General features: G+C 53.9%; 4 protein-coding genes across 4 annotated transcripts; 2 read left to right on the forward strand and 2 right to left on the reverse strand.

The window, feature by feature from the left end:
- Positions 1 to 191: 191 nt before the first annotated feature.
- HER10_EVM0007379 (kelch domain-containing protein) lies at positions 192 to 2863 on the reverse strand. Its single transcript, XM_035476937.1, has 4 exons — positions 2468 to 2863; positions 893 to 2389; positions 572 to 841; positions 192 to 512 (listed from the first exon to the last, which is right to left on the reverse strand). Exons 1-4 carry the CDS (start codon positions 2513 to 2515, stop codon positions 240 to 242), a joined length of 2088 nt encoding a protein of 695 aa, XP_035335082.1. The 5' UTR covers positions 2516 to 2863; the 3' UTR covers positions 192 to 239.
- An 847-nt stretch (positions 2864 to 3710) lies between these two features.
- On the forward strand, positions 3711 to 6040 carry HER10_EVM0010915 (diacylglycerol acyltransferase). The gene is made up of 2 exons (XM_035480359.1): positions 3711 to 4435; positions 4498 to 6040. The coding sequence occupies exons 1-2, from the start codon at positions 4190 to 4192 to the stop codon at positions 5806 to 5808; spliced, it is 1557 nt and encodes a 518-aa protein (XP_035335334.1). The 5' UTR covers positions 3711 to 4189; the 3' UTR covers positions 5809 to 6040.
- A 159-nt stretch (positions 6041 to 6199) lies between these two features.
- Positions 6200 to 7986, forward strand: HER10_EVM0008753 (apurinic endonuclease). The gene is made up of 3 exons (XM_035478263.1): positions 6200 to 6802; positions 6861 to 7472; positions 7539 to 7986. The coding sequence occupies exons 1-3, from the start codon at positions 6445 to 6447 to the stop codon at positions 7976 to 7978; spliced, it is 1410 nt and encodes a 469-aa protein (XP_035335188.1). The 5' UTR covers positions 6200 to 6444; the 3' UTR covers positions 7979 to 7986.
- A 795-nt stretch (positions 7987 to 8781) lies between these two features.
- HER10_EVM0013225 (uncharacterized protein) lies at positions 8782 to 12610 on the reverse strand (the record flags this gene model as incomplete). The annotated part of the gene is made up of 4 exons (XM_035482589.1): positions 11534 to 12610; positions 10996 to 11377; positions 9382 to 10940; positions 8782 to 9315 (listed from the first exon to the last, which is right to left on the reverse strand). Exons 1-4 carry the CDS (start codon positions 12533 to 12535, stop codon positions 8782 to 8784), a joined length of 3477 nt encoding a protein of 1158 aa, XP_035335518.1. The 5' UTR covers positions 12536 to 12610.
- Positions 12611 to 12730: the final 120 nt, after the last annotated feature.

A 12730-nucleotide genomic window follows, 5' to 3' on the forward strand; every position in this document is an offset into this window, starting at 1 on the left:
AAGACTGGACCGGGACGTGACGAGGGGCAAAAGACGGCAGAGCGGTAGTGACGCGCAGTCACGTGCCCCACTTTCCCAGTATTTCGCTGACATCTTTCTCGCCGCCTTCCAGGCTCCAAAGTGACGGCTGCCTAGCTAATGTGCACAAGAGCAAGTAAGGGTGAAGTATTTGTAACAAAACTTTGGTATATCCAGCATCTTTATTTTTCAAGACTATTTGCATCTTTCTGCTGAAGTGATCATCGTCTTCTGGCGCCACCGGCAGCAGCATCACCTCTCTCGGCAAGTGATACAACCTCACTAATACCAGCGGCCTCCTGCTCCTCCTCCAACGCCGTGATCTCCTCTCTACAATCCCACCACTTCTCCTCGCTGAGCTCAAAGGCCTTAGCTTTGATCTCTTTAATGGCGAGCGTCTCCGGCTGAATGTTCTTCCAGCGAAGGTTGGTCATGAGAATTTCCTGCCACTCGTTCGTGGTGCGCACGAAGAAGTCACGTCTTGTCTCGAAGGGCTGTGAAGTGTTAGTTATCATGACTATAAATCCTGACGATAGGTTCTGGTAAGGCTTACTCTTGGGTGAGGGAGACCGTCATCGGCGGTTTCGGTCGCCTCGGTATCGTCGTCCTCTGTCGCACTCGTAGGCGCAGTCGAGGAGGTTGCATTGGTCGTTTCGGAGCCGGCAACAGAGGCCTCATCACCCTGCTTCTTCTTGCGCTTGCTCGGCGTGTAGAACTGCTTCTTGTCCTCCTCTTCCATCTCGATATCGCCTTCTTCATCCTCCTCATCCTCATCATCTTCGTCGTCATCTTCATCGTCATCATCCTCTTCATCCTCGGACTCCTGAAATGCTATTAGCGAACAAACCCCGTGTCCAGAAGTTCTCTGACTTACAATCCAGTCATCGACAGGCCTGTTGAAGATTTCTTTACAGCCGTCCATTTTGCCAAGATCCACTGCGTATAAGTCGTCGAAAGTGAACTCGCGGTCCTTGGCCTCGAAAGTGCCTCCATAGATGTAGAGCACATCATCCTGCACAGCCAACTGGGCATTGAAACGTTGGTGCGGCAGCTCCATCGTTATCGGCATCTCCCTCATAGGGGTCGCATCCTCATCAGGCTCTTCCTCCTTCTTCTCAATCTCCATGTCGTCAGCATCCTCCAAAGACTTGCCAGTCTCCAAGGCAGCCAGCTGACGGAGGAGTTCCTCCTCTCGATCCTGTGCACGAGCACGACGGCCTCCACGCTGCTCGGCTGGGTTGGCCTTCTTTTGCTGACGGGCTTTGCGCAGGGCAAGCGGGAAGAAGCGGTTCCTCTCAATGTTCCACGCGAAAAGCTCTCGGAAGAACTCGCTGTCCATGCCCTCTTCGCTATCCTCAACATCGTGCACACCTCCAAACAGAATTCCACGACCCTTGTGCCATGCCATGGTGGCGCCTGCGCGCTTGGGGCTGGGAGCATTGGCAGGCTTCTTGCGCCGTTCCCAGCGAACGACTGGAGGCGCTGTCGGGGGTGATCCGTCAGGCGGCAAAGACATCCTGAGGAAGAAACAGTCATCGTGAACCATTGGCTTCAAGATGTTCTTCTGTCCTTGGCTTGAACCCCTGGCTTGCTTGTTGGCCGCTACGGTAGCTTTCACTCTTGAATACCCTCCGTAGAGAACAGCGCCTTGCTCGTGGGGAAGAAACGTGAAAGACGACCGGGCATCAGGCTTCAACTGTGCAGGAGGCAGAGTCGGGCTGTGCCAGGAGAAATTTTGGGTATCAAAGATCCACACATCGGCAAGATACTTGGTCTGGTTTGAGGTATCCTGGAAGCCACCAAACAAGATGATATACTGCTTCCAGTATGTCATGCGGTGACCACTCCTGGCCGGGGGCGTCTTGCCCTTACACTCAATCTTTGTCCATTCTCTCGTGGCAGGCTCCAACCGCCAGAAGTCCGAGTAGTGGTGGAACGTCCCTTGCTTTGGCGACGAGAACTCTCCGCCGAACAAGTAGACATGGTTGGGGTTTGAGGCCCTCGTCCACGCGTGTCCAGAGCGCGGCAAGGGGGCGTTCGGGGACGTCACGCACCTCCACTCATCACGGTTGATGTAGTAGATGTGCAGGTCGTTGAAGAAGTGAGCCAACGAACCATTGAAGTACTCGCCACCAAAGAGCAGCAAGTTGTTGCTGTCACAGGGAGAGGCCATAATGGTGGAAGCAGAACGGGCCTTGGGAGGTCCCTCGCACACGGTCTCCGTGACTTTGAGGAATTGCTCCTGCTGCTTCTTGTACTCCTCAAGCACTTGCTCGAGGTCAACATCCTCGGCATCGCTCCCCTCGAGCTTTGCAGTCTTGGTCTTTGCCTTCTTCTCGCCCTTGTTGGCCTGCTTCTGCTTCTTTGCAGCCTACTCCATATCAAAGTTAGGCACGAATTCTCTCCTTGCTCTTGGGAGCTCTCGAAGACGAGGCAGTGGAACACGTACTAGCTTAGCTGCCTTCTCGTCACTTTTTCCCTTCTTAGCCTTGGCCATTCTGAAAGACTTGGGTAGAGGGCCGTGAGACGTGCGGACAGATCAGTTCAAATATTGACGTTTGTGACGTCGGCGGGGTGAATGGTGGGATGATGATGGTGGGGTTCATTATCTTGGGGAAAATTTGAGTCCAGTCATGGAGGGGCAATTTGCGTTGGCCGATACAGTCCTCATCTCTCCGCATCTACTGTGCCTTTGGGCATTTTGGACGCAAAGAACAGTGCGGATTGAGATATAGTCTCTGAATATCCAGCCTGCAAGTAGGTCTTCGAAGCCACAGGCCCGGATTCGAGCCATGAGGTCAATTGATCATTTACAATGATTCTCTTACAACAGAACACCGATCCATGCATGTTGAATCTTGATGCGGCATGCACGTTGCCGACTCGGCGGTAGGTTTAAATGTCGCGTGCTCCCCCTGCCGTTCACCCGATCCCCCGACAATTGACTTGGCACGGGCCGGAAGCTGACTGGTCGCTGTCTCTCTGGAGTTTCTGCCCTTGAAGATGGCATGGACAGCTGGTGATTTTCACATGTTTGAGCTGGTCCAGCCCCACTGAGGCTTTTCGCCAGTGTTGAGGATGGCAAAGGAGCTCTGGCCAAGGTCCCAGGGAGGCGTCCGTGAACGTGCGAGGTACCTCGTCGCGTTTGCTTCCTTTCGTGCTTCCTTACACCATAGCTTTGTCTAAGCTAGGTACCTAGGCAAGTCTCAGACCAACAGCTCAACGACGCCATGTTCGAGACAGTCGCGTCGATCGTTTTCGAGCATCTAATGCAAGTCCATGAAGCCTCGTTGTATCTTCCGTGAAAGGTGACTCCTCTCTATGACGGCCTCCGATTCTCATGAACTGAAGGAAGACCACGCCAGTAGATCGGAATCCTATCCGCATCAGAAGAATAAGCTCATTTCGAAAGCTCGATGATCACATGTAAATTAGGAACTAGGTGGTGGTGAGAAGAAAGGATCGAGTCTGACCGGGGTGCTTATCGACATATCGTGGGTTGTGCATATCTCGCATATTATGTATGTTTATGTACGACTTATGCACAAAAGATAGCTTCTGTGCTCAGGGGGGACTGTCGTAGACTGCAGCCGCTTGCCGGTATGCGGACGGGATCCAATCCGTAACGTCATCGTCATTGGCGGCAGCTCCGGGGTGCTAGCTGCTGATGCTCCCACGTACACCCACGTCCCTCTCTCTCATCCGCACCCAGCGTAATGCACCCAACCTGCCCTCGTTTCGCAACATCAGGCTAGCTGCCACCAAACAACCTTTCCGCTCTCCCTTTGTGCATTCCTTCGCCCGCTCCCTCATACTACGTAGACTTCGGACCCTGTGCGCCAAAGAGTTTCCGATCATCTCTGCTCAAACCACCGCCCTTACTGAATCAAGCCGTGGGTCTTCGATTAGCAAAGGAGGTCTCCTCCGAGCTCTCAGCCTACGCCCACGCCGCACGCCTGTCCGAGGTCCGGCCCTGCCGCCATCCGACGCCGACGCAACCATGTCTAACTTTGGGGACGGGACCAAGGTGGCTGTCATTTCAGGTAAGAGACAACCTGCTTTATAAACACCTTTGGTCTCAGCATCTTCTCTTTGTACACGTTCCCACCAAGAGCTGGACCTGGGTTGCCGACATCGACATACGAGCCGCCATCATTCGAGATCCGCCATCATGCCTCGCAAGAAGGGTTCCGCAGCTCGTTCCAAGTCGCCAACCAAGAGACAACCTGTCAAGAAATTCAGCAACCCCCAGCTCGCGTCGCAGGCAGCCGAGTCTGGGAACAGCAAGATTAACGTTGTAGCAGAAGCTCCAGAGCTTGGGCCACCAGCGTCCTCAACCAACGACAAGCAGACTCCTGATGATACCGAGAGACCTGCCGCTGAGAGGAAGGAGTCTAGTCACGAGTACAGCGCCACTGTAAGTCAATATGAATTGAATTATGTGCTATGTCATTTCGCTGACCATGCTTCCTCCTACAGGGCCTAGACGATTCCCCTAAAAGCCCGAGCAGAGGCCATCGACGATCCCCATCCTCGGCGAGAAGCAACGGCAGTAAGGCCGAGGAGAATGACGGCAATGGCAATGCTGTTGACCCCGAAAAGAGCTTTGGTAGCGAGGGCACTGCTGATGAGACTCTCGTCGATGGATTTGATGTTGACAGATCGGAGTCAACAAGTGTCAAGGGAATGAGCGACGACAACTACCCGCGCCTTACTCTCGCAGCACAAGGCCGTAGAAACAGCCATCGCTTCGGATTGAAGGCTGCAGGCATCCGCTTCGCACCTCTTCAGGTCCCCTTTCAGCGCCGCCTCCAGACCGGAGCCGTTCTGTTTCATGGCCTATCCATTCTGATATTCGTCTCGATCTTCTTTTTCCTCGCGGCAATCCCTTTCACCTGGCCTCTCTTGGTCCCTTACCTCATTCACCTGTCACTCTCTGGCGTTGCCTCCAATGGCAACTTGAAGCTACGGTCGGAATGGCTACGATCGCTTCCCATTTGGAAGTTCTTCGCCGATTACTATCCTGCTGAGCTCCATAAGACTCACGATCTTCCACCGACAAGGAAGTACATTTTCGGCTACCACCCTCATGGAATCATCTCACACGGTGCTTTTGCGGCATTTGCAACCAATGCCCTCGGATTCGCCCAGAAGTTCCCCGGGATCACCAACTCATTGTTGACACTCGACAACAACTTCCGAATCCCCTTTTACCGCGACTACATCCTGTTCATGGGCGTTCGATCTGTGTCTAAGGAGTCGATCTGGAACACGCTGAGCAAGGGCGGCGCCAATGGCGAGGGAATGGGACGCGCAGTCACCATTGTTGTGGGTGGTGCCAGGGAGTCACTCGAGGCTCAACCCGGGACTCTCAGACTGATCCTGAAGGGACGCAAGGGCTTTATCAAAATGGCGCTGCGGACTGGAGCTGACCTCGTGCCCGTGCTGGGTTTTGGCGAGAATGACCTCTACGACCAACTCAGCCCGAAAACCCATCCTTGGGTGCACAACTTCCAGATGTTTGTGCTTCGCGTATTCAAGTTTACTCTCCCTGCTCTTCATGGCCGGGGAATTCTTAACTACGATGTTGGTATGATGCCGTATCGCAGACCGCTCAACATCGTGGTCGGGAAGCCTATCAAGGTCACCACGTCACCCACAGCGCAACCTACCCAGGAGGATATTGACCGGCTGCATGACCTGTACATGGCCGAACTTCAGAAGATTTGGGATACTTACAAAGAACAGTTCGTGCCTGAGCGCAAGGCCGAGCTTCAATTCATTGCTTGAAGTAGCATAGCACAGCTGCGAGCAGCAGCATATCCTTGTTCTTACAACTTTTTTTTGAGTTTGGTACTCCGTATTTGTCTTACATACGTCAAAATACGGTAGCGGCGGTTGAATTTGGCGCCTGGAGGGTCTTCGGGATGGAAAAGGGTAAGCAAAGTACACAAAACAGCGGAATGGCTAGGTGTAGTTTTAGCAAACATTACGGTATTCAATCGAAAGTCTGGTTCAATTCAAACTACTGGTTCTAATTTGAAATACTGGGACAATGTTAATGTTCGTGAATGACCTCGGTCCAACTGTGAGATTTCTTTCAAGTAAGGCAACGCGTCAAGTACCGAGTACAGCAGTCAGGTCAAGCACAGACTCTACCCATACAGCTGCATTACCTTACCTTAGTACCTACTTAATTGCTCATTAAAGTCACCTGACATCGCGCATGTATGACGCGGATCTCGACGCGTGCCAATCACTGGCCCGCCGACGACGAGTCTTTGCTTTTTTGGAAGACCCGATTCCTACTTCCCCATCCGCCCCCTCCTCGTTCCAATCTTTCGAGAATTGATCCTTCTTGATACGCATCTCGTCGCGAAGATCATTCACCTCGGCGCAAATTGAGAAGAAGAGAAACCAAAAATCATGCCTCCTCGCACTTCTGCACGCAGAAAGGCGCAAGCAGTCGTCGAGACCAAGGTCGAAGAGACGACCACTACGAAGACGAACGGCGCCAAGACCACGACAGTCGCTGCAACGACGACGAAAACCGTAGCCGCAGCCAAGAAAACACCAGCAAAGCGCAAGGTTGTCTCAGAAGACGAACACGAGGCCTGCGGAAGCTGCGCCGAAGAAGAGGAAGAAAAGCCCGCAAAAAAGAGAAAGACCACAGTAGCGAAGGGCAAGGCGAAGAAGGAGGACGATATGCCATTGGCAGATAGGACAACAGTGTCTTCGCTGAAAAGGACGATGTACATTGGCGCCCACGTCAGCGGCGCTGGCGGTCAGTATTCGCGACGCCTCCTTATCCTCGAACCTTTGCGCTGACAGTTGTACCACAGGTGTACAAAACTCGATCCAGAATGCCGTCAATATCGGTGCCAATGCTTTTGCCCTCTTCCTCAAGTCGCAAAGGAAGTGGGAGAGTCCTCCCCTGGCAGCCGATGCCAAAGACCAATTCGTGTCACTTGCAAAGGAGAATAAGTACGATGTCGCCGCACATGTCCTTCCCCACGGCTCATACCTCGTCAACCTCGCCCAAGCGGATGCCGATAAGGCGAAGCAGGCATACAAGAGCTTCATAGATGACCTTCAACGGTGCGAGCAGCTGGGCATAAAGCTATACAACTTCCACCCAGGCAATACTGGAGGGGAGGCTCGCGAGGAGGCGTGCGGGCGCATCGCGGCGCAGCTCAATACCGCGCACAAGGCGACGAAGAAGGTGATTACAGTGTTGGAGAACATGGCAGGCACCGGCAATGTCATTGGTACAAAGTTTGAGGACTTGAAGCAAATCATTGACAAGGTCGAGGACAAGGAGCGAGTCGGTGTGTGTATTGACACTTGCCATGCCTTTGCGGCAGGATATGACTTGCGGACGCCTGAAAAGTTTCATGAGACGATGAAGGAGTTTGACGAGGTCGTTGGCAATAAGTACCTCAAGGCGTTCCACCGTAAGTCTCAACTCCCCTTCCCAAATCACTCGGCTCTCTAAGAACGTCATTACTGACACTACGAAGTCAACGACAGCAAGGCACCCTTCGCCTCCCACCGCGATCTGCACGCCAACATTGGCACTGGCTTCCTCGGCCTCCGCGCCTTTCACACCCTCGTCAACCACGAGCCCTTCCAGAACCTCCCCATGGTCCTTGAGACGCCCATCGACCACAAGGACGCAAACGGTAAGACCGTCGAGGACAAGAAGGTCTGGGCGGACGAGATCAAGCTCCTGGAGAGCATGATTGGCATGGACGCCGAGAGCGACGAGTTCAAGGCGCTCGAGGTGGAGCTGCAGAAGAAGGGCGCGGGCGAAAGGGACAAGATACAGGATCAGGTCGACCGGAAGGCTGAAAAGGATGCCAAGAAGGGGACCAAAGGGGCCAAGGGGACCGCGAAGAAGAGCGCGGCGGCTGGGAAGGGTAGGAAGAAGAAGGTCGAGACTGACGATGAGAGCGAGTAAGAGGACTGGACCGGAATCGATGTCTGGACTGTGTATAAATATGTACCTTGTTACCTTATGAGCGACTGGGTACTTGGCGTGTAAAATCCAATTATAAGTCCGGAACAATAGCTAAGAGGCAATCTAGCCACAGTGACATATTCCATGGCCCGGGGATCTATGTACAGTCTGTTCGAGGCATCTAAGAAGTTCTGCACTCAGGCGGGCTCGTCGACCTCAGCCTCGTGATGTGACCTGTCCTACCCATCTCCCGTCTGATGAATCAGGCACCAAACACTTCACCTATCCATGGAAACCTCAGGCTCGAGGAAGCCTTTTCATCCGATCACGACAACAAGCCCATATAGGTCCCCCCAACTCCGTTCCAGTCACCAGCCAGCAGGCACCCGTCTAGGTCGACGGGTCAGGTCAAACTGGCTGGGTGGTGGAGTGGTTAAAGGTCAACGTCAATTATCTACGCCAACCAGCCTACTCGACGACAGGCTCAGCGCTTACGAGAGTACCCGAGTTCGAATCCCAGCATGAGCGCCAAGAGATGTAGCCCCCAGTTCAGCACCGAGGGGGTGAACTCTTTTTTTTGGTTTGTGTGTGTACATGTATTAAATAGACGCTATTGTGATAGAGTCTTGTTACGACCAGAGTTTAAAAGAAAAACGTATAAAAAGACCGCACCAGTGGTATAGGTAGTTCGACGTAAACAATCTCCTTCCTCCTGTAGAGAGCCCGGAACGCCCAGCCGCCGCCGCCGCCGCCGCCACCCCTTCGTCAAATCGTACGCAAGACAGACATGTCAATACTCTTCCTCATCTCCTGCCTTTGGCAAAAGCCTCGACCTTACCGACAAGACTCTTCAACCCAACACCTCTCTCGCAGTTACCCTCCAACCAAGCCTCCATCTTCTCCCTGACGCTACGCATGCTCTTGAGGACTGGCATGCGGGCGCCCTCCTCCGCGGCGACAAACGACCCAGGGTTAAGCAACAAATCGAAACACTCCGACCAGATCTCCGTCTGCCAGTACCGCTTGAGGCTCTCGCGAACGCGGTACTTGCGTCCGCCTGCCCCGATCCCGCCCTGGTCACAGCGAACCGTGTCAATGTACTTGCCAAACAGCAGGCAGTGGACAATGCCCGCGAGGCCGTGGTAGTCAATCTGCCACGTCCACGGCCGACCCTCGCGCATCTCGGCGCAGTCTTGCGCGCTTGTCTTCCAGTCCGCGATGAAGCCCACGTCGGGCGCAAAGTTGCGCATGTCGATGCCGCGACCGAAATCAATGAGGGTCACGCCCCGCGCGTCCCAGCCGCCTGCGCCGGCAGCGCTATATTGCGTTGATAGGGGCTGGTCGTTGCCGCCGTGGTCGAGGCGGAGGAGGCAGTTGTCAACCTTGAGGTCGCCGTGGAGGACGCCGCGGGCATGTAGGGCCTCGACGGTGCGGAACAGTTCAATGGTGAAGAACATGGCTAGCTGCTCATCCATGACGGCAGACGGCTCGGCGCGGAAGAAGTTGACGACATCGAGGACGCTGCCGTGGGGGTGATAGGGAAGGAAGAGGAAGCCCTCGTCCTGGTAGAGGTGGAACTCATGGGCGTAAGAAACAGAGGCGGCTGCGCGGTGCTGAGGGCCTAAGCGCGTGTGTGCAAGACGCATCATGTGGAACTCCCAGGGTGTCGGAGGAAGTTCCATCTTGAGTGCTTCCAGAGGGCTGCGATGGTTGACAGCAAATGCGCCCTTACCCATGGCCACGACCCCGTTCTCGTCCTCGTCTTCTTGGTCTGCGTCCGGGTTCTCAACCAAATATACCGGGGCAAAAGCGCCTGCACCGAGCTCTTTCCTGATGGTATATTCTGTCGCAATGTCGGGGAACTCGATTGTGACCATGGCACAAGCATTGCTAACTCTGTCTCCACCCTTGGCTGCCTTCGTCATGGCCTTAGCGAATTTGCGGATCTCATTGCCTTTTTCGTACTTCTCGTGGCTATGGTCGTAGAATCCAGGGTATGAGTCGAGAGAAGAATGCATATTGGCGAGGATCTCATTCCTCACGGCTTCATCAACTGGGTTGCATTGCAACTCCTTGATGATCGGTCCCTTGGGAGGTGCTGGCTTTGGCGGAGCAGACTTTGCTTTGCCGAGAAGGGGCTGGGCAATCTTGATAGGTCGAACTTCACTCAGGACTTCCCTCAGTGGGCTGCTACCCGGCTCTCCCATGTCAGAGTCCTCCTCATGGATAGTGGACTCATATTCCTCACGAGACGGAGTCTCGTACCTCGCCTTCCGTTCTGTAAACGCAAGAGAAGATTCGGTTCTCTCCGTAATCGGGGTCATGAAGGGGAGACGGTTATTGGCCATCTCGACCGGATCCCTAAACGGTCGTGTCCTGGGCTCATAATCCTCTGGAGGTATCGGAACGAAAATCGTCTTCGTTCTTGGCGGGTAATCCTCATCACCTTCTTCTTCTTCTTCGGCCTCCTGCTCATCGCCCGATTCTCTGCCATCCTGGGAGACAGTCTGCTCATCTGGTAGAGGACCAGTGCGCTCAGCGTAGTTTGGATCCATCAAGTCGGAAGCTTGTGTATCGTCTACACCGGGTTGGGTCGCGTCCTCGTCGAGAACAGGGACGTGCTTGCGCGTGGAGAAGTCGGACCATTCACTGATACTCTTGACATCCGAGCCATCTTCGTCAGCTTCTTCGGCGGCGGCATCGTTTTCGATCAGGCGAGTAGTCATGGTGTTCTCAACCTCAGTGTAGTCGCCATCTGTCTCGTAGTCGTCGTCCTCGTCACTATCTTCCTCTTCGTCTTCTTCCTCCTCTTCTTCATCATCCAGAGGATTAGATTGAATGGGTTGATTGAAAATCTCGTAGATCTCATCCGTAGCAGCACGAGTATGGAGCGTCATCGTTGGCTCAGCCGTGTTCCTCTTCTTCAACTTCGGCCTCGACGGTGAGTCTAGATTTGCTTTAACTATCAAATTGTTAGCTTGAACACGACATAACTTATGGAAACGGAAGCCGCCTACTGATTTGAGTCTCGTTGACCTCCATCATCTTCTTTTTCTTGCTCTTGCCCCCCTTTTTCTTGACTATGGCTCCATTCTCATCCATTACTACGGTTTCTGTGTGAACAACCATTTTTTCCTGTACTAGGTGGCTGAGATCGTCAACCAAGGAAGGCTCAACGCTCATCATCTCGGAAGGGATCTCTTCAGTTAGTGATACGTCATCCCAGGAGACATCCAGCCAGCCTCGGTTCATGGCCCAAACTTCCTCAAAACCAAGCTCCGAGCCAGGTTCCTCGGGAGTGGGATAGAGGGCCTCGAGGCTAACAAAGATACGCTCTTTCTTCCCGCTTACGGGGTTCACTACTGTTTGATTCTTCGATGGCACGAGTGTAATATGGGACTTGGACATTTGCGCTCGTGATGATCGTGATTGGGCTTTGGGTTGCACTTTTGATTGCAACTGAGACTGAAATACATGAAACGCCATAAAGCCAAACATTAGTCCTATAATCATCAACATCCAGGCATTGGGAAGTTCAAGTAAATTGGTGCTTACCGTATCCTTGAAGATAGCCATCTTCGGAGCAGTGCTCTTCTTCCCGCCAGCCTTCAATGTCTCCCCTGCCCACGGCTTGGGCTCCATCACGTTCTCCTTCTTCCGGTCGCCCAGGGAGCCGATCGAATCCCATCCCTTCGAGCTAGGTCCACGCGACGACAACGCAGGAGGCGCGGAGTCGGCATCTGAGAAGATGGACATCTTAGCCTTGCCAGGCTTCGCAGCCGTTGTGCTCACGCCCTGGCTGGGTCGAGGGGCCTGGGGGTCTGCAGCGACAGCGGCCGCAGCGCGGGCAGCAGCAAAGGGGTCAATCTTTGCAGCCAAAGCGGGCCGCACGGTGGGAAGTGCTGGCGATGAGGGCTCCTTGTCGGCCTCGGGCTGGTGGGCAAGTCTCTCCTCGAACTCCTTGAACTTGCGAATCAGACGCTGTACTGGTCTTGCCTCGCGCTCGATGCCGAGCTTGTACACCTCCTCTGCTTGGCTCCATCTGCCAGCGCCCTCGAGCCAGGCGGCATATTCTTCGTAGAAAAGGGCAAGTGAGTCTCCGATGCTGTGTCGTGACAGGAAGAGGAAGGTTTCTCGCGGCGAGTCGGCGAAGAATTGGATGTACAGAACCCAGATCTTGAGGTATCTGGGATCGTTCTTGTATTGTGACGAACCAATGAAGGTCTTAGTTGCGCGCTCGAGGAGCGTGTGAAGCTGAGATTGCGGTGTTGCTTGTGCTGAGGGGTATGCGTCCAGGGTCCATCGCACATAACGGTCGTAAATGTCTAGAGGGTCGTCCGACTCGGAGATGTTCTGGAGTTCCTCCTCGTACTCGACCCGAATGCAATCGTTGACATTCTTTGTGTCTGAGGGTGTCGGGGTGTTCAGCTTGTGCAGAGGCGAGGGCGAAAACAGCTGGGCCAGCTTTTTGGCGGAGCGACCACTGGGCAGCGCCTGGATGTTTTCTTTCTGTGCTTCGATAACGTCGAAGTTGATGAGATCGTCGGAGGCTGCCATGGTTAGTATCGTCGCGGCAAGTTGCCGTCGCGTCTCCGAGTGATGTGGTGCTGGAGTACTGCGTCTAGGTTGTCGATGTCCAAGTTGGAAATGGGGCAGCGTTAGAAAAGGATGCCCAGTGTTGTGGTGTTGATTATTTGATAACGATAACAGATCGTCCATGTGGGTCGTGCGGTGCGTTGCTGTGACAACGGG

The sequence above is a fragment of the Colletotrichum scovillei genome (assembly GCF_011075155.1).
Source record: "Colletotrichum scovillei strain TJNH1 chromosome Unknown Contig00004, whole genome shotgun sequence".
Classification (NCBI taxonomy): Eukaryota; Fungi; Ascomycota; class Sordariomycetes; order Glomerellales; family Glomerellaceae; genus Colletotrichum; species Colletotrichum scovillei.